At 41.8% G+C, this 21078-nt stretch overlaps 1 protein-coding gene across 1 annotated transcript in view; it reads right to left on the bottom strand.

Annotated features, from left to right (window-relative positions):
- Positions 1-7757: 7757 nt before the first annotated feature.
- LOC118105768 (melatonin receptor type 1B-B) overlaps positions 7758-21078 on the bottom strand; it is a 70128-nt gene continuing 56807 nt past the window's right edge. Inside the window, exons 2-3 of the mRNA XM_035153577.2 lie at positions 13691-13809; positions 7758-8507 (exon numbers count right to left, since the gene is read on the bottom strand). Coding sequence (XP_035009468.1) covers positions 7758-8507; positions 13691-13809 — 869 coding nt within the window. The remainder of the gene's footprint in view (positions 8508-13690; positions 13810-21078) is intronic.

Genomic DNA, 21078 nt, shown 5'->3' with positions numbered 1-21078 from the left:
AAAAGGTTTGTCAGGGTTAGGGAGAGCAAGAGTGGGAGATTGCTGCAGCGTCCTCTTCAGTGTGACAAATGCCTCGTCTGCCTCGTGAGTCCAAACGACACGTTCGTGAGGAGTGAGTGATTTGCCATGGTACAGAGCACCTAAAGGGGCTTCAAGAAGAGCAAAGTCAGGAATGAACGTTCTACGATGAATGACATGATTTGTTTCTTCGTCAAGGGTTTAGGCATGTTAACAATAGCTTCTACTCTCTTATCAGACAGGGATTTGCCATCTTTGGTGACGACATGACCCAGAAACGTGACATTTGCTGAGGCTGACTTTATGGCCGTCACGAGCCAGATGTCTCAGCAAAGCGATCGTATCTGTTTCACATTGCTCCTGTGTGGGACTGGCAACTAGTAGATCATCAACATATTGCAAGAGAACTGAACCCGGAATGAGGATGAGGGATTCAAGACTGTTCCTGAGAGCCTGATTGTATAATGATGGAGAGTCACAGTAGCCTTGACATAGGCGTGTGAACGTGTAGGCCTTGTTTTCAAAATTAAAAGCTAACCAGTACTGGCTGTCCCTGTGGACAGGAACACTAACAAAAAATCATTGGATAAGTCTACAACCGAAAACCACGCTGCATTAGGCGGAATTTGGGAAAGCAGCGTGTATGGGTTGGGAACAATAGGCGATCGAGAAATTACAGCATCATTCACAGCCTTCAGATCCTGCACAAACCGCCACTCAGTAGGTTGACCTTTGTCTCTGATCTTCTTAACTGGGAACAGTGGAGTGCGGACCGGTGAATCAGGGCAGGGGACAATTACACCAGCCTGCAAAAAGGATTCAAAAACAGGACGTATCCCCTCCACTGCATTCTGTCTGAGTGGATATTGTTGTTTACATGGCCTATAATCAGATTTTGGAGTGATTTTGACTGGATCACAGTTTCTGATGAGGCCCACATCATATGTGTCCTTTGCCCACAGTGTTTCAGGCAGATCTGAAAGTAAAGGCGAAACATCAGAGGGGTTGGACAACATTGCATAAGAATGAAGGTGATTTTCAATCACAACAAATGAGCGTGTGGCTGGAGAACAGAAGGTTGGAGACATTTTTAGATCAAATGCACTCAGACTGGGTGAATACATTACGTCAGGCATGGTTGTGGGTTGCCAATCAACGGCAGCCTGCCATGATCTGACAAATGGGCCTAAGCCTTGCCACTGGTCATCATGGGACTTGGAGAGCGAGATGTGAGGGCTGGAATTCGAGACGCGAAACAGTGCCATCTGTTGGTCAGTGAGTGAGACGGAAGCTGCACTTCTGGAAACAGACCAAAAAATATTGGACACTTTCAGAGAATCATCAGGAAAAGGCAAAAACAGAGATTCATAAACGTGATCTGCTGTGTCTGTCACATGTGAAGTGCAATGCAGTGAATCAGTGTGCATAAAATCAGAAAAAAGGGGTGTCGAGAGACCCTGACCTGGAGAGCAGATCAATGGAGGCATTTATAGGAAGTTGCCACTGATATACAAGCAGCTGCTCATGTGTGGTCTGTGACATTGTGAAGAAGAATTGTGCGTAACTGTCACTCCATCAGGGGAGGATACTAAATTGAGGCCTAACACCATCATCAAATCTCTTTCTAATAGATTAATCGGGCAACAGGGAGACAACAGAAAATCATGTTCAAACCTTATGGGATGTTTGTCAAACTGAGCAGCGCATTTGAGAGGTTTTGTGAAATTTTCTTTTACATTGGCACCGCTGGCACCTTGAGAGAATATAAAGCCACCACTCATCTCAGGAGATGTGGGCAAATCTGACATCCTAACCACAGAATAACCTGCACCAGAGTCGACCATGAAATTAAGTTTGTGACCGTTAACACACAGTTCGAGTTGAGGCATTTTCTTAAAAGCATCACTATTGTACTTAACATAAGAACCACAAAGTTGTGTTTGCTCTGGTGTGTGTGTGTGCAGTTAGTTTAGCAAGCGATTTCTTCATTGCTGGAGCTTTTGTGTGTGTGTGTGTGTGTGTGTGTGCGGTTAGAATTGCAAGCGTTTTCTTCATTGCTTTGGCATGTATGTGTGTGTGTTTCACTTCCCTTTCTCTGATCCTCGGCGGGTAGATTGGTCGTCTCCCCCCGTCTGCCCCCTCCTCACTTTCTGTAGTTCAGTCGGTAGTGAAAGTTCTTGTCTCCCCCTCCTCTCGCTGCTGGGGCAGTCCCTTGCCCAGTGTACAGAGAAGCCTCGCCCACGGCCACGTCCGCGCCCCTCTCTTCCTGGTACAGTGAAGTTGGCTCTGCTCTCAGCGTTATCTTGTCTGCGTGGCCTTGACAGGGCAGACACAGCCTGCATCATGGTTAGCTGTGCTTTCTGGAGTTGTTGATTCTTTTTCTGCTGAGTTTTGTCTTTGGTTTCTTTGTGTTGACGTTCAGCATGTTCAGAATGACATCTGACCTCTGTCAAGCGAGCATCCTCAAGCCCGATGCAGGTGTGGCCTACGTCTGCCCGTAGTGGGGGGAGCAGACCATTCAGGAAGGCCTGTTTCAGATGTGTTTCATAAGCCCCTGGCTCGTTGCCAAGGGTGTCAGGTATGGGGATGCCTCTGTGTTGATTAAACAGGACGGTCAGACGTGTGAGGAAATCTCCTACGGTTTCGCCTGGTTGTTGTTTGCACCCCGTTATTTTGGACATGTCAATTTTATTGGGGAAGGCGGTCCTCAGGGCGTTGAGGAGTGTGTTGAGAGCGTTGACGTATGCTGCATTAAACGCATCATCCCAGTCTGGTGATGTCAGACGGAGGTCTCCCCCACAGTGCGGACATATCTTTGCAAAGTCAGTGGGGCCTAAAGATGAGGAAGAGGTGGCGTCATCATTCAGTCCTCCCGCTGCCCCGTCTCCATAGACTGGGAGAGTGGTGGGTGGAGTCTGAGATGGGCCTGATCGTTGATTGGTGGAGTCTGGTCTCTGCACATCATATGGAGGAGGGTTTTGTCGTAGGTGAGGAGGAAGGCAGGCGTCGAGGAGCGGACTGCCACACCCTGTAATGGAGAATACAGAGATCTATATGATTTCTTTTCAACTTTCTCAGTTTCCTTCTTATCAACCTTAGCCATCTGTTTAAATGTTTGTTTTCTGTCCCTACACTCTGCCTCTGTTTCCCACATTTCAAGACACTTTCTTATTATCTTCTGTCTTTCCACATTGTGACCTTGATTTATTTATTTATTTTTTCTCTTTTTTTTTTTTTTGTTGCTTTTTAATTCTTCCTCATTCTCGAGGAGTTTCTCTCATAAAAGTTTAATTTTTTCGACAATGAATGACCCGTTATGAGGAAAAGCAAAGTCTCTGGACCATATTGGAAGAAAATGTCACACTTTCCCGTCCTCACTCTTGCAACCATAAAGCCCACCATTTGGACTTTCTGGGTTTTGAAGTCCCTGACTTCCCTTGTTACCCATCTTTATCAATTAAGTGTATGAAATTGTGCACGTCTACAATTTCCCTTGAACACTCAATTTAAGACGTGGACGTCTCCACGAATCCTTGTTTCTCTTTACGGCAAAAAACAGGAAAAAAAAGCCATCAACAAGGATGATTGCCACAATATGGGTCAGATTAACATTAATAATCCACAATAATCCAGAGAGAATGACTAATACACCCGTTCCAAATAAAACCCTTTAAATGTATTATTTCTTATGTTTGATTTCGTATTTGAGAAATCATCTAAACAGTCATGAAAATCAGAATTTCAACATCTCACCAGATATAAGATGACCAAAGAGAGGTCTTTGGATCCCTGTGAAGAAGGTCCGGAACCCAAGTTATTTCGGCCCTCTCTTCTCTTAACTGTTGGAGGTAGAGGCAGAAGATTTTTTTCTCCTGGGTGGCCAACCACCGAAGACTTCTCGGGTCCAGACGATCTTTCAAGGGATCTTTCCTGTTCGTGACGCCAAGTTTGTGATGGAAATTCATCTTGAGATTTGAAATAATGAAATTCTCAGACTGGAGTTGCCTTTGAGTCTTTATAATAGTAAGCTCTGCAGAAGTTACACAACAACCACGGGTGCTCAAAATGGAACTGGCCGCAAGTTCACAAAAGCCAGAACTTATACAAAGAGGCGTTTCATAAAACATAATATGAAAAAAGACATGAAAGACATGAGATCATCTGTGTCTGTCCGTCCGCTGTAGCAGTTGGAAGAAAAACATCACCAAATAAGGGCATGCACCCTGTTGATCAAGGTCATAGCAGTGAGACACCGCCAAATAAGGGTTCCATCCTGTCAGGTAGACGGTATCACAGCAGTGAGACACCTGGTCAGGGGGATTTCCAATACCTTAGACACTGGTCAGTGCAATTTTCCACTACAACTCAAACAGACAAAACAGAATTTTAGTGCACTGCATTTGTCTGATGAATAAAGGTGTGTGCAGACCAAATTCAGAAGTAATTTTTTGTCACGTGTGCAGTTTGTATTTTTATTGTGTGTGTGTGTGTTTTAGTTTGTTAGTAAGCGTTCAGTTAGGCAATTAAATCGTAGGATGTTTATGTCTTTACTTGCAAACCTATTACTTCATAACTAGTTGAAATCTGGCATCTTACAATTTTTTACTGATTCCTTACACACTGAAGGTGGATGCTTCAACAAAAGTATCAAAACCTTAACTTAAATCTAACTGTAACCATGTCTAAAATACACACTGATTCTTACAGTAGACTATTAATTCTTGGATGAAATCCAGCACATTTATTTGCAATGCTTTAAATTGGTGGAAATGAGGAATGCTGTTCAAGCGAATAAGAACTCAAACAAATGACAGATGTGCCAACAATAGAGACAGTAGCAACCAGTTCCTGGCATTGAGCTAATATTAGCCACAGATAGAGCATACACAGGCCCAGCCCCACCGACTAACCCTTTACTCACACTGGAAAAACAGGTGAACAGGTGGTTAGACTAAAGCTTTTCATCAACAGGTCTATGACTGCTCTAGACAAATAACCACATCCACAGCTTTCCCTCATGTTATGGTAAATAACTAGCTCATACTTCTGCCCTCAATGCCGGTGGCTAGTTTGTAAACTCTATGACTCCTGTTGAGTATACGTATTGTACTGCAGACACCCCCTCAACTATGGCATCCTGTCCTTGGGGTGGTAGTGGCTCAGGAGTTAGAGCAGGTTGTCCACCACTTGGAAGGCCAGTGATCCGAGTCCTTTCTTGTCCAGCCATCATGTTGATGTGACATGTCCTTGGACAAGACACTGGACCTCAAATTGCCTCTGTCAGTGTGAGTGATAGACAAGAGTTATTTGAATGTGTATATGAATGGGTTAGTGTAAACTGTAATTTTTGAGTGGCCATTAAGACTTGAGAAGTGCCACATAAATGCAGTCCATGTATCATTTAACTTTCAAAATACTTATGCCCAGGACTGTCGTTTGTCCTGCATCATGATGTCCTACAACCAAGGGGTAGGGAGCCTAACCTGGTGTGATTATGGTCTGCCCAGTCTGTACCACATGGCTGTCCAACTCTGGACAGCCATGTGGTACCATGTGGTACAAATTGACATCATACAGCCAGGTCTTTTCAATGGATCATGAAAAGACATGCTCTACCAGTTTGAATGAATGTCCATTTTGCTATTGTCAATCCATGTTGAAGATAAAAGCTGCTTACAGGCTGTGCTCAGAGCAGGAAACATTGAAATTGAACATGGATTAAGAGCCCAAGTGAATTCTTGAACAGCCTAAGGATGATGGGAAAATGTACATTGTGTAGGTTGAGCATAGAGGGCTGAAACAGGACGTCATTGGTTGGGAGATCTTCCCCTTGCCGATGCTAAGGAGGAGAAGAACATTTGTGCCTCTTGGACAGAGATTATTGGTGTTTCGCACAAAGGTACAAGACTACCAGGAGGGCTGCAGAACAAAGAGCATGCTGTCAAGCAGGGAGCCAGTGGGGAAAAACGTGCAACTTAACTGGGGTGTGGTCACCTGTCACAACAGCTCTGGTGTGGGAGATTTGTAGAAAAAATGTCCTTGCCTGTACAGCACAGCACACTGCAGACTCTACAACCCACACTGAAGAGAGGGTGATGATCACTGAGGGCTGAAAAACCTTGATGTATAAGTTTAATATAGGAATATGTGAATCGTGGTCATGAATAATGTAATTCATTGATGATCGACTAAATCATATTATATAATCTATACTTTCACTGCATTTGCCTGTTAACATTCTTTTGTCAAATCTGCAGTAGTACAGAGAGTGGAGGTCATTAAAGCAATGTGATAATTACATTATGTTTCAACACATAAAAACGACAAAAATAAGGTCTTCACCCTAGTTAGGTTTTGAAAATAAAAATGTAACACCCTAAGATGCCAGATTTGAACCTGGATATTGTATGAGAGAGAGAGAGAGAGAGAGAATTGACGTGTCACCTCACCTCTAAATTGACTTCTCATTCAGTGTGAACACACCTTGAAACAAACCTATGAGGGATGTTGGTAAAATAGTTTCATAATGATAATACACCTGTAAGTCCACCACAGCTTTCTGGCAGAACGGTTTGTTGTTTTTGGTAAAATCTTTCATTTTGAGGCTATGAACAATAAATCAGGCACCTTTGACAAAGCATGGAAATGTCCATTACAAATTTGAGGCATCAACCAGTAACAGATTGTTCTGTCATCTGTTAGAGGGTCATCATGCTGTAGTGCATTTACCAACAGTTATATAATAAAATGAGAACTGAATACATTTTTGGTTTAAAAATGAGACAAACAATAATTACTAATACACAGAATGCCTTTGAAATTATCTGGTGTGCTAAAACACTTGTAGTACATTACTAATACAGTACAGAAATCCATAAGGATAATGAAGACACTGTGTGGACAGGCAAACCATCATTGACCTCATGATGTAATATACTTAAATTACTAATCTCTTAACAGTAGAGGAGGCAGGCACCCTGAGGTGTACAAAACATGATACATAATAAGTTATGATACATGTGTAGGGCTCATCAATTTTTGTTTTCTTATTTTTGAAAAAAACATGGAAGTTATTACAAATTTTTGGTTTGAAAACTATAAAAGCAGGTGAAAATCAAATGTCAAAAAGTAAAGATGCAAAACAAAAGGCTACAATGTTAATTTCATCCCACTTAACAAAACTGTTAGAGAAGGGATTATGTAGCCCATTTTAAACCCACAAACTTTTCCAGGAATCCAAGAATCTTCAAAGGAACTCAGGAACCTTTCCTGCATTTTGTCCAGGGAGACCAGATTCGTTGTCTATTTCCTGGCCCCAGTGAGGGCCCTATTCCTGAGGTATAAGCCAAAAACGATTAGGGTGATTAGTTTGCAGCACTGAACATCATATTTGGTTGAAAGTATTTTTTACACGGATACTGAATATTGCCACTAAATACAAACCACACATTGCAGACTCAAATTAATGAATATAAATTCAAATAAAATCACTTCAAATCTAAATTGATGAGCCTTGTGTTTCATGAATGGTACTCTTAAAAGAATGGAGAACACAGCTACTGCAGTCATTATGCTTTTTGAGAAAACTCTTCTTTCATTTTAATCCCACTCACGCTCACTGTTGGTCGGTCTATCTGTATTTACAGAGTTCATTGCTTTGTCACAGAAGAGATTAACTTCTGATAGATGGCACTGCACAAGTGAAAACAGAAAGGAGATCAGAGAGGAGGAAAGCAGTGTCACACAGTTTCTCCTTTCACTTGCTCATTATTATTGAGTCCTGGTGAGGGTTTACTCTTCATCCCCTCAGTGCCCCCCCGCGATGTCTCCTGGAAGAAAAGGTGTGGCATCCACACAGACATGATGATCCGCTTGTACTCTCTCCGGAAGTTCTGGTTCAGCAGGCCATAGATGATGGCATTGAGGCAACTGTTGAAGTAAGCCATGAAGTAGCTGACCACAAACAGCCACTCTGGGATGCGAGGTGCCGTTGCTTCAGGGTTGATAGCAACAGCAAGCCCAATGAAATTGAGTGGTGCCCAACAAATTGCAAACAGCACGAACACCACAAACATGGTGATAAAGTTCCTCAGGTCGCTGGGCTTGAGGCGAGGACCAACCTCTGACTTTACCCTCCGTCTCACTTGGATGACCAGGATCCAGATTCGTAGGTAGCAGAAGGTGACAACAGCAATGGGCACAAAGAAATGAATGACCACCACTGCAATGGTGTAGGACGTGCTGACTGTCTGTGCAAATGTACATGAGTAGATGCGTGGGTCGTACTGCAGTGAGCCGACAAAGAAATTGGGCATGATGGCAATGACAGTGAGCAGCCAAATGAGGGCCACTAGCAGCAGCGTGTTGCGGTAGCTGTACAGCTTGTCGTAACTGAAGCTGTGGCAGATGTAACAGTAGCGGTTGATGGCAATGCCTGTTATGTTGAAGATGGAGCCAATGACGCTCAAGCCCATCAGGAATCCACTCACCTGAGACAGAGAGAGAGAGAGAGATAGGCCAGCTCAGTGTTGCAGTAAATTACAACACGAACATGACTAAATGACTAAGCTCCAGCTTGTAGCATAGCTCACTACTTGCAGTGTTGCTGCAGCTTAATAACTTACAGCAAACTAGCTCGTAGCATCTTGAGCTACAGTTCCCCAGCCCTGCGGGTCTATGGATAACACAAGATTATCTTAAAAGGAAAATGTTAGAAGTCCAGTCTACATGAGAGCAATCCTGGAAGTTACGTGGATTCCGCTTTTGTTGGCACTTGAAAGTTAATCAGCATCTTAGAGTGGCTTCAGGAAATACTCAAGACTCTCTCACTTTTGGCAAACTGTAGTGTTCTACTATCACTCATCATGGAAAAGTGAAAATATGTTTTAGATTTCTTGAAAGTAGAAAATCCATAATAATAATAATAAGAAGAAGAAGAAGAAGAATGATAAGAATAATAAACATTGTTTATTGTGTGTTTCATATAACTTTTAGAGTTTGGTGTATAAACTCCCATTCCATTACTTCCCCAGAAATCATTAGATTTATTACATGAAATTAATATCATGGGGAGTGATGAGCAAATGTCTTTAATGCCCCAAAATTGCACATTCGGAGCCTTGGCACCAGCCTGCGTGTGGCCATTACCCCCTAGGCATCTTGGTTGTAGGGGAAAATATTACCTTGTGAATCTGCTATATGTGAGCCTTCGCACCACTAAATCGACAGGCAGCGGTACTGATGCAGTGCAGCAGAGGCATTGACAAGCATGAGAAATCTTTTCAGCTTAAATAGACTGCCAAATTGGGATGGTGTGTCACATGATTATAGCTCCGAGCTCCATTTATGGTCATGTATGTGTGAAGGAATTTTTGCCTTGTGCTCCCTACATCAAAAACACAGCACATCTGCTATTTGTTCCCCCCACACATACTCCCTTCTCTCCTAGCAATACCCATGGCTAGGTTATACATAAGGGGCAAACTAGCGGTAAATTGTAATGTCTACCTACGCTCAGGGACTTTCATATCAAAGGTTCAAGATGGAGAAGCTCCAAAGCTTTTCTTAACCAGAGCAGAGGTTGAGAGGCAAGACATAAGGTTTAAGATGTGAATACATACATGTAACATAGAGAGTGACAGCATATCAAGCCTTTTATGGACATGTTGTTGGAGTGGGTGATGCGAGGTGGGGAGGGAAGGATTTAAATTCTCGCGCTCGCAGCCGCCTGGCTGTTAACACCGGTCAGGCCGCGATTCAGCTTTCTCCGCTGGTTGTTGTTTGTTCCGTTCAATGTAGGGGTTCGGAGGTAAATGAATCCCTCCGCACCTTCAGAAACTCCACTCTCCAGCTCCACCAGGGCCGTGACCAACTCTGGCAGGGCCGATCCGAGGACCTCACTAAACCATCCAATGGGTAGTTGCGATGTGTGTACAAAGGGCAGGGACTTAATCAACGTGAGCACATTCCCCATCCATTTATTCCCTTTAGAATTATCCAGGTGCTCCTGCAGGAGCTCGGTTCAGTTCAGTCTTTATTATTCTGTCTGAAATTTGGTGTTGGGATTGAGCCCAGGACAATGATGACATGACATTTGAGAAGCCTGACCTAGAGTTGTTTCTCTGACCATGAGGCCAGAAAACACCCAGAATGCCTTTGGGGACCCCCATGTTTTTAACCGCGGCCCGAGTTTAAACTCGGGCCTTCCATTGGCTGAGAGCCAACAGACCCCACGGCCCCCCCTGGAGGGAGGCCGGACACCTCTCAGGTAATAAATACAGAGCCCCCCCTGCAACTCATTGCTTATTCCCGTGTGCTGAAGATTAGACCAGAACCTCTCCCGGTTACTCCAGACGATCCAGCCACTCAAAGGGAGGACCCATCCAAACGTTTGTATTTTGATTTTTACCTTAAGTTTACGCTCTCCTTTTTGTGAACTTCCTGTTACCTCGATTTTTATTTTGAAAGCTTGATTTTTATTTTGAAACGACCGCGGCAAAAGTCTATTCACTCGCAGGCCGAGTTCCACAGACTTTTTCCAGATCCGAAACCACAGCTGCTCCTCAGCTGTTCATCCCTGCAGAAGGGCAAGAAACTTTCGCCAAGGAGAACGAGACCAATTCTCTCCACTTTCCGCTCGCGCATCAACAAACCGTGGACCAGCAAGTAAGAGGCTTATGTCTGGGCAGAGACTAGTTTAAACATTAGCGTGTTATTAGAGTGTATATTTGTGTAGGACCGCCGAGTCCATTTGTGTTTCCTTTTCTCTCTCTCTCTCTTTTCTCCTAAACCCGCCTGCACACACGTTCCGACCTGCAACCGACTTAGATAGTGCGATCGCATCTCGACGCCATTCGGCGCCTTGAACCACGAGATAGACCAAAGCATCCCTTTGTTCTCCATTTCCTGTTGGTCAAACCACGAGTTTATACCGCCATCTTGAATTGGTCATATGTATGTCCCCAACGTGGTTATAACGCCATCTTGAATTTGGCCATACAAACTTCACCCACGTGACTTCGTACGCCATCTTGACTTCCCCTCCTCTCTCTCACACACACACACACACACACACACACAGACACACACACACACACACACACACACACACACACACAGGTATTGCATGTGTGTTATAAATTGTGATAAGTGTTTGTTATGTATCTTTGATATAGTGGATTCTTGTTAGGATAGTAGTCATTAATTAACATTGATGGTATTATCTTGAATAAATTCTATTGTATTTAAAGTAACGGTATTTGTGCATATGTATGTGAATACGGCTGGATTATGATAGCCAGTGCTTGAACTTAAAACCTTCACTGTTCATTATATATCATTAAGTAAATATTGAGATTTCTAATTGAACTTTTTCAGATTATGAGACTGATCTTTACAGATTGATTGTTGGTCCCTGATACCAGGGTGGTGCCCCGTCTTTTATAAATTATAATTACAAGATTTTATTATTCTTAATTGATCATTTTATTGTTTTTCATTAATAATTTCCTTATTCTTAATTGATAACTTTATTGTTTGTAATTAATAATATTATTTTTAATAAATAATATTATTTTAATTATCATATTTTATGATTATTAATAATTAGCCAACATCAAGTCTACCTACTATTGCACAACATTGGCATGCAGCCAAACTAGACTGTCCAGTGATTTTTTTTCCTTCTCTGTACTAGCACTGTGCAGGTTGTTAACAGAGGAAAACTATCCTATTTGTTTGCCTCAAACTTGTTTCCTTTTGCTGAGTTATCATAAGGGGCACTGTGTATCATTCCTGCTACTGATTAGAAAGTGAAAGGTCCATGTTTAGTGATATTTACAGAATTTGTTCGTGGTTATACTTTGGTCTATTAGTGGTCTTAGGCAGACACAAGAGGCACTTGTTTATTCTGTTGTGTTGGTTCTTTGTTGTCCATAGAAGTTCAGATGCACTAGTCCATTACTATTTGAAATTATACAGTATATGTATATTTTTGTTATAATTTTTCAGTCAGTTGAAATAAAGCCTGAAGAGAACAATTTTGTTTTTTTTGTGTCTGTATAGGCCTACTATAAAAAGCACTTTGCATTTTTAATTTTGGTACTTGTACTTTTGATACTTAAGTACATTTGATATTAGCTACTTTAAGACTTTGACTCAAGTCATTTTCTTATGGGTGACTTTTACTTTTACCAGTCACTTTCAGGTAAGATATCTGTACTTTTACTCAGGTATGGCTTTCAAGTACTTTATACACCACTGATAATATGTCATTTATATCATTTAAAAATCGATTTTCAGTGTGTTTTCTGGCGCGATATGCTGGCGGCGAGCAAAAAAAATAGACCAGACGCCGAAACCATCGCTGCAGAGCGCGAGCCGTCCTCGGTGCTGCTTCGCAGCCAATGTGAACAGCCCAATTGATTTACATGGGGGCGGAAAGGAGGCGGACAGCTTATCTTGGCGCTGCGCTGCCGCGTCCGGTGTGAACATGGCTTAAGAAGTCATCTCTTTTCATTAGCTTCCAGAAAACTTTCATCACACTATGGGTCAGGCTGATCATAGACCAATTTACCCATTATATATTCAAGTATTATTATTATTATTTGTATATTGGTATTAAATTGAAAATAACAACAGACACACACACACACACTGACTGCACCGTTTGTGTGTAGGCATCCCACTGATACAGAAACAGAAGACCTGTGTTTTCCTTATGTTTGGATTTGTGTTCTGAGTTTTCAGTTTCCTGTTATGTTTTGCTCATTGTGTGTTTTCCACTTTACTTCCTGTCTTTGTCCTGTTTCCTGCCCCTGTGATTGTCTGCACCAGTTCCTCATGTGTTTCACCTGTGTCTAATTACCCCTGCCTTCCCTGTGTATATAAGTCTCTGTGCTTCCGTTTGTCGGTTCGTCGTCTACACGGCCTTCCCACGTCACCACCCTCTCGCCTTTATCGTGAGTTCTTGTGTTTCCCTACGTTTTTCCAGGTCAGCCTTTTGGAGTCCTTTTTCTAGTTTTCCTGTGCTTTTTCTCTTAGTGGATTTTGTCAAACCCTGTCTAATTAAAGGACAGTTTTTGTTACACATTTTTGGATCCTCCTGCTTCCTTAAAAAACTCTCACATTGTTTCCTATTAAAGGATTTTGTTCGGAGTTTGTCATCATAATCAAAGGGCACAAATCGCGGCGCTCTGATACCCTGTTCAGACCTAGTATTCTGTATTTGTGGTCACCACCATGGTATTAACTCTGACTGACACATATCGATTCTTTCTTTTTTATTTTCTTTATAAAAAATCGTATTTTATTGCAAAGCTTTGTGCAGAGCATTGATTTACCCACCTCCTCTTGACTCTGCTTTCTTGCTTTCTCTCTCTCACTCACTAAATGAAATGGACACTGACAAAAGGCCTCCTGGTTAAAAACATTTGGTCTTTGTGAACAGAAATTGTGTTTAATTGCATATAAAATGGGACGTGACATTTGATCACAAGTGGTCACTGCAGACAGATGTTAAAACACAATTTAATGCCAAGTGTGAACTGATTAAATCAGAGCTGTCCATGTGTGATTGCATCACCAGAGACCGATGTTAATAACAAACTACTGACTTGTGAGATAAAGGTTTAAAGGAAAGTGAGCATCAGATATACAGTCATATACAGCTCACCTTGCACTGGGTCTCACCTAGTGACCAGCCGTCATGGAAGATGGCATACAATACCAGAGGGTAGGGATAAAATGCAACCACCAAGTCAGCGAAGGCCAGGCTCACCACAAAGACATTTCCTGTGAAGGGCATGAGAGGAAAGAGTCATATGAAGGTGTGATTGAAACCATACCAACTTTAAGTGTAGCAACAGCAAGTTTATGGATATGTATGGCCACCACTGTTCTGACTCTGAGTCATATGTTTGTTTTGTGTGGTTCTCCCTCCCTGCCTGGGGGTGGTGCTGTTTCCCTTGCTCTGTTTTCCTGTGGCTGTGTTTCAGGTCCGGCAGGTGATTGGAGGATAGGCTGATGGAGCTGATGCCGGGGGACCTTCATCTTTTTTTCTTGGCTCCCAACACAACCGTGACTTTGTCCTATTAAATCCTTTCAGATCTGTATTCGCTATATTGTTAGAATGTTTTCTGTTAATTACCTTTTGATTGATGTTTCAGAGCAGTCCTGATTATTGTATGGAAGAGACACCTTTCTGTTTTAGAAAACTCTTTTCTCCTGTTTTTGTTTAGGTAGGGAGGTAAGATCTCTGTATTCTATTTTCGTCTCTTTTGGGTGTAGGGAAGTTAGTTTTGATATTATAGATTGTTTTGCCAAATTATGTTATGCTCTCGTGGCTCCTAGGCTGGGCGTAACACCACTCACCCAAGGCAGGTTTCTTAACAGTGTGAACCAATCAGTCATACTAACAAAGAATACATGAGCTCATTACTGGAATGCACACATTCATTTATTTTTATTACTGTCAGTAAATGATGTGATCCATTCTAAGTTTATCTAAATGGTTTGTGTTTATGTAGCGCTTTTCTAGTCTTGATGACCACTCCGCAAGTCACAGTACAGTTTTTGCCATTCGCCCATTTACACAGTGCATCTATGTGCAGTACCTTCGCTCTAATTATATTTCAGTATCTCAGTAACTTCTATAATCTACTACAGCATTTAGGGTTTGTCTAAATCCACTCTTAGCCTAATGTAAAAAACGGCAACTGCTCGAGGTTTATAATTCAAAGTAGATTGTACTTAGAGTAGCCGGAGGTCCTTTCCCTCCCTGTTGCTGTACGGCACTGTGCCAGCTTTCCCGGCACACTGATTACTGGGTGGAGCCATACGGCCTTTTAAATACGGGTGTGCCTTCCATTTCCACTCATCTCCCGTGGTGGCTGCAGCCTGGTGTGCAAGGGCCTTTTGTGTGGCGTGGCAGCCGTCGTGGCGCGTCATCCTCCCCATACAGCACAACCGACTGCCGTTTCCGTGGAAGACGGATTGCTCTGCTGGAAGCCCTTCTGGGTGTAGTTACGTGTCCACTTGTGTGATCGAGCTGTGGCCTTTGAGGCTCCATTGGCCACCACTCCCTGAAATGCTCTGCTGTTGTTGGCACTTTTTGATTTCTATGATTAACCTTTCATTGTCATTGTGTTTGTATTTGCCTTTTATGGTGGTGCTGATTAGAATTTAGAAGAGAACATCATCTATGTAGTGAACAAAAAATGTGTGTATGTGTGAAGTTGTCAATTCAGGTTTAATTAGATTAAAAGTGTTACATCCATCCCCACCCCTGTCAGCCATGTACTGTATAGTTAGCTGTAGCAGCATGGTGGTTTGAAATAAGCATAGATGAAAACTTGCACATTTTACCCAAGTGATTATTCTCTAATCCTAAACAATTTTAACTTCAACATTATCAGTACTAATCAAAATATAAACTTCATGTCATGTCCAAGAAATTACTGTCTTTCCTGAAAATCAATGTTTTGGTTGTAAAAGCTGCATACTTCTTCACACAGATATAACATTTTACATGCCAGGTCTTGCAGCCAGCTGATCAAATGAAAATAGAAATATGCAGAGAGGACTGTTGTTTTAAGGACTACCCTTGTGATGAGGATGTGTTTCACTTATGTATGGAACTTATGGCTGAACACAACCTGGCAATGTCTGATGATGTGTAATAAAATTACAGACCTTTATTTAAGACTTTGTCCAATGATTGCTGATGGACTGGGGGAATGAAGTATGTGCTATGATAAACAGTGTCAGCTAGGCCTACCATAGTAAACAAATATGTCCTGAATTGTTTATTGTACACGCCATCTGAAATACAGGCACAAAATAGATCACTGTCAATTTTTGCTACAGTTTCAATGTATCTGTAGAATATATCACAGAAATGAAATGAAAAAAATATTAATCATTTTGTAACTCATCCATTTGTATCCGTTTCAAATTAAAAGCTGTCTAGCATTTCTGTGGCTGGAATCCCTTCATTTGTTAACAATGCTTTTAATGATGGCCATCATCAAATCCAAACTCCATGTTCAAAGACAGGGCTGGCAGCAACAGCGCTGTCTGTGTGGACACCACACAGACATGCGATCAGCTGCAGTTCAGCGAGGTAGCCGACGCACAGGTAGAGAGGTATAGGCAGTGTGGCCCAGGCGTAATACTATGCAAAGAGTACGTGCAGATTATGAAAACATTAATATTTTTCATTTTGAGCATGTTCATGCCCAAATGTTACATCTGTTAGAGTTCCATTCTAGTCATTACTTTTATAATTATTATTGTGCTGATGAAGCCATTTTGTAAAACAGACTATGCTATGTGTGAAGATGTAGCCTATAGGTGAATCCTTGCGTCACCTGGTGGGTTGAAGGAAAACTCAATCATTGGTCGGAAGATGAGCGAGACGCAATAACACATGAATGACACACACGGAGGGGAAAAAAACCTTTCAACTTCTTTTTCAAACCTGATTTTGAAATTCTTGCAATGCTAGCATGTAAAGAACACATTTTTAAGAAAAGTCAACAATGGTGGATGATGTTACTTATTAACTAAAGGGGACATAGCATGCCCATTTTACCACAAGTTGATATGGTTCCTTGGGGTCTTAATGAAATGTCTGTAACATACTTTGGTCAAAATACCACAAGGATCATTTAAAACAGCACCCTTTTTACCCTGTATAAAACAGCCCTCCACAGAGTGACCTGTTTTGAGTGCCTGTTCCTTTAAATGCTAATGAGCCAGCTCCCCCCTCCCCCCCCATGATTTTAAACGATATAAATTACATATTTTATATGATATAAATATCAAATATGCATCCCATACTTTGTATTCCCTTGTTGTCCTGGAGTTTTAATTTTCCCAATCACATAATTAAATGTCCCCCTCTGCCCATCCACTACAAGCACACAAGCAGACAGACAGAGAGAGAGAGAGAGGGGGGGGGCTATGAAGACCATCATTTACCCCGAACCCCGACATTCAACGGGTACAACAACAAGCGGAGAAAGCAGAATCGCGGGCTGACCTTATATATACAGTCTATGGGGCTGACCAGCGCGGAGAAATGCACGTCCTGTGTGAACAGCCAGGCGGCTGCGGTGGAGAACGGCGCTGCGCTGCCTCGCAGCGGCGCTTCGCGTCCGTGTACCCCGGCGTAACTACTGTAACCCGGCGTAACTACTGTAACCCGGCGTACAGTAGAGCTGAACACTGCGGAAGTCTTCCACACAGCTGGCAGTGTGGAAGACCGCTGCGAGGCAGCGCAGCGCCGTTCTCCAGCGCGCAGCCGCCTGGCTGTTCACACGGGACGAGCATTTCTCCGCGCTGGTCAGCCCCATAGACTGTACATATAAGGTCAGCCCGCGATTCTGCTTTCTCCCCTTGTTGTTGTACCCGTTGAATGTCGGGGTTCGGGGGTTACAGTAGCGCTGAACACTGCGGAAGTCTTCCACACTGGAGAGCGAGCGGTCGCTCCCGAGCAGCTGCTGCAGCCTCCCAGTCCCAACGATCCAGACAAATGCCACATGTGAGTGAATCGCGGGCTGACCAGCGGAGAAATGCTCGTCCCGTGTGAACAGCCCGGCTGCGTGCTTGGGAACGGCGCTGCGCTGCCTCGCAGCCTCGCTGCCTCCGGTGTAAACCCGAAGTAACGAGTGGGGGTGGGCCAAGACCATGTAGGGAGACTTCCAGTTCCTTGTTACGAAACAATACCCAGGAAGCGCAATCGAGTCGCTCAAGCATGACGTTTCTGACTTAGAGGAACTATAACAAAACGCGCGAGTGTTTTTTCCCCAGAGTTTTTGGGTTGGTAGACATGCCAGATACCCACATTAACCTGTAGAAGCACTAACAAAGTGGAATTTGCATGCTATGTCCCCTTTAACTAAATGTAATTCATTTCTAAATGTGACTAGATGAGGTTTCAGCGCTCCTGCTAAATGAAACAAAAGGAATAAAATCACACCAGCAATTCCATTCTAAACGCACTTCGGGTGTCTGCGTTCGCCACTGTCCATGGTGCTGAATGATGTACACCGCAGGCTTTTCCAAAGTTGTATTACCTGACCTGTCCATGTTGCTGATTGTGTAGACAGCGCTGTTCATGATTGGAAGCGCGCTTGGCAAGCTGATATAGACATCCTGTTATCGTATTATTCATTATTAATTAATACATAGACCTATAGTACATTTTTGGGCTGGTTATTCGCGACCCATGTGAGTCATCAGCTGTTATAAATCTATATGTTAATGTCAGTAGCACCCTGGTCTTAAATAGGTGACAACAATGTGAGGCATTTTATTACTTTTATACTCGGTGAAATGCGCATATAGCTGCGCAATGTCGTTATCTTGCGCGGGGTGACTGATTCCAACTGACTGACACACACATAAAAGAACATGACTACACAGTACCAGTGAATTCACAGCTCCCAACTAATTTTGTGTAAATATTCATACACATATTCCTATCTTCCCTTTATGCCTTTGTGTCAACAAAAAATATTATTCGTATCTAAACTGTGTAAGAACAAATGTACTGTATACACTTATGAGAAAATGATGATGATGACCATGCTGTAGGTGTGTAACTGGATATGTCTGACGATATAGCCAAGAAATTCTAAGACAAAATGGTTGTTTTGAGTGACAGAGTTAAACAGATAAGCAAGTGATTTGTATCATAGTGCTCTTTTCATTACACATTATTGACATTCCCCCAGAGCAATAGAACACTGAGCAATTATAGAACTGCTAATTCTTCTAGTTTTGATATTAGATGTTTACATCCCTTACTTTAGGCATGTATTGGTTCCAAAAAAATCTTACAATGGTCATTCTGCCATAGATGTTCTTCACAATGGGATTAAGACATTAACCCTTAAACTTAAGTGGCATTAACTAATGCCATCCAAAATGTTACATCTGTAGTATTAACTTTACATAACAATTGCTTAGCTCAAAAACTAAAAAGGCTAAAAGCATAGACCTTGATATTTAAAAGTGCCAACAAAATTTGTTTAAATGTACATCTTTGCCCTCCTTGATCTCCAATGGCATGATGCTATTAAGACTTATGGTGTTATCCTTAACAAATGATTTAGGTAACAAACAGGACAGTTGGTCTTTAGAGCTATCTTTTGAACTGTTTCAGTCTTATTCTAGGTTTTACATGAAGATGCATGGTCACTGACAATGTACAAGGAAATAACAAGATTTTACATTGAAGTTGTGTGTGAATACCATAAACACTCACAAACTCCCTGGACTAGATTAGATTATGTCCATTACATTGAGTGTTTCAAATGTAGCAGATGGCGGTGTTGTAGAAACACTGAGAAGAAGTGGAGGACTGATTGACTGACTGAGAGCTTTCTTGTCACTCCAAAGATGGAGCCAAACTTGTGCTGTGTGGACGGTTGATCGTTTTTTTCTGTGTGGTCAAATAAAACCTAAGAAGAGGGAGTTTTGTGTCAGTGTACAATTGTCCAACTGTAATTACATCGTCAACTGTCACCTCTTGATAATTTTTGAGATCTAACTCAAAATCTGTTAAGGGCCCCAGACTACTTCTCCCGTCTGGAAAAAACAGTTTAATTCCTTCCTGCATCAACTCCCCTTTCTGAGCATCCTTTAAAATGTTGACTTTTCTTGTTCCACCTCCTCGTCTGGCTCTCACTTGCTTGAAAGGCTCTTTTTCATCATCAGAATGCATCCATCCTATTTCTATTTTTCTCATTATCTTCAAAGCATTTCTTTTCTGAGATGGTTGTGAGGGCTCCCCTTGGTTTCTGCTCCTGCCTCCTTCATCACAAGGTTTTCTTTTGGCCAGTTTTTGTTTCAGTCGCTCAAAAAGCTTTGATTTTCGAGTGTTGTTGTGGCTGTTCTCTTTCCTCTTACAAAATCCTAACACTGCTAGGCGATCACCATATGATGGCAAATACGTCTTTAATTCTTCATCTGTCATCAGCTGTATGGTGCTGGTGTCAACCTAAACATGGACAAAGGAATTGTTTAAAAATGAGTAATCATGATTAGATAACCTAATAATTTTTGATAATATTTAGTTATCTACAGTTTAAAGAAACGAAAATACAAAAAAAGCTCATGTTCATTTTCAGAGACAATAATTTAGAAGCAATAAAAATTGTCATGAAAAGAACAGTTGTTTGACTCAAATATTCTGCTTTTGAGGTTGAATACCTTCTCATGCTCAAGGGTCTCTATTGTTTCCTCAGGAACATTTCTCTGTCTCAAGAAGTCACTTAGATCATCCATCCTTTGAGCATGCATTACAAGGAAAGTTATTGGAGGATATCATCACACATACATCATATATACACAAGAGTCTTTGGCTATAGATGAGCTATATGATTTTTGCTAGGGTAGTGACATTGTAACTTTGCATTTGTACTGTTTTTGTTCCTCAAATCTGTGACACCACTACTGTGTTCTGCAATGCACCATGGATAATATTGATATGAATTTCAAAGGCACCGAAACATACAGGTTGTATAACGCAAATTTAGCTTAGGTAAAAGACAGGTCACAAAATATTGTTCTGACATCTGAGGCACTGGCTCTAACTAGTAGGTTTCAGGACACACTGCTGCTGTAACTGCAGTAAAGTCTTGGTCAAATACATTTTTGTAACAGTAAGTTTCATAATCTCGGTGTAGTTTTGTAAGGATAACTTTCACCTTTCAATTAAAAAAATTCCATGCTATTCTTATGGCTCATGATGGTTCAATTTACATTTGCAAACATGAACAACCATCTCCTAAACCTGAAAACAAGCTAGGGATGATTGCATAAAAAAAAAGAATAAATTCATAACTGGATGAGATCCAAAGAATATTTTAAACATAATTAAACCAACTGTTTCTAGAGCAGCAACAGTAATGTTTACCTCAGAATAAATCTATATGAACGTATCTTACTGGAAAAAAATCTAAAATGTCAATACAATAACAAATATTGTTTAGCAAAATTTACAAGAATTTAGCACGTTTTAATATAGCCTATGTTACAAACTGTAAGCTGAAC

The sequence above is a fragment of the Hippoglossus stenolepis genome, chromosome 4, assembly GCF_022539355.2.
Source record: "Hippoglossus stenolepis isolate QCI-W04-F060 chromosome 4, HSTE1.2, whole genome shotgun sequence".
Classification (NCBI taxonomy): Eukaryota; Metazoa; Chordata; class Actinopteri; order Pleuronectiformes; family Pleuronectidae; genus Hippoglossus; species Hippoglossus stenolepis.
This window is presented reverse-complemented; position numbering and strand designations above follow the sequence as displayed.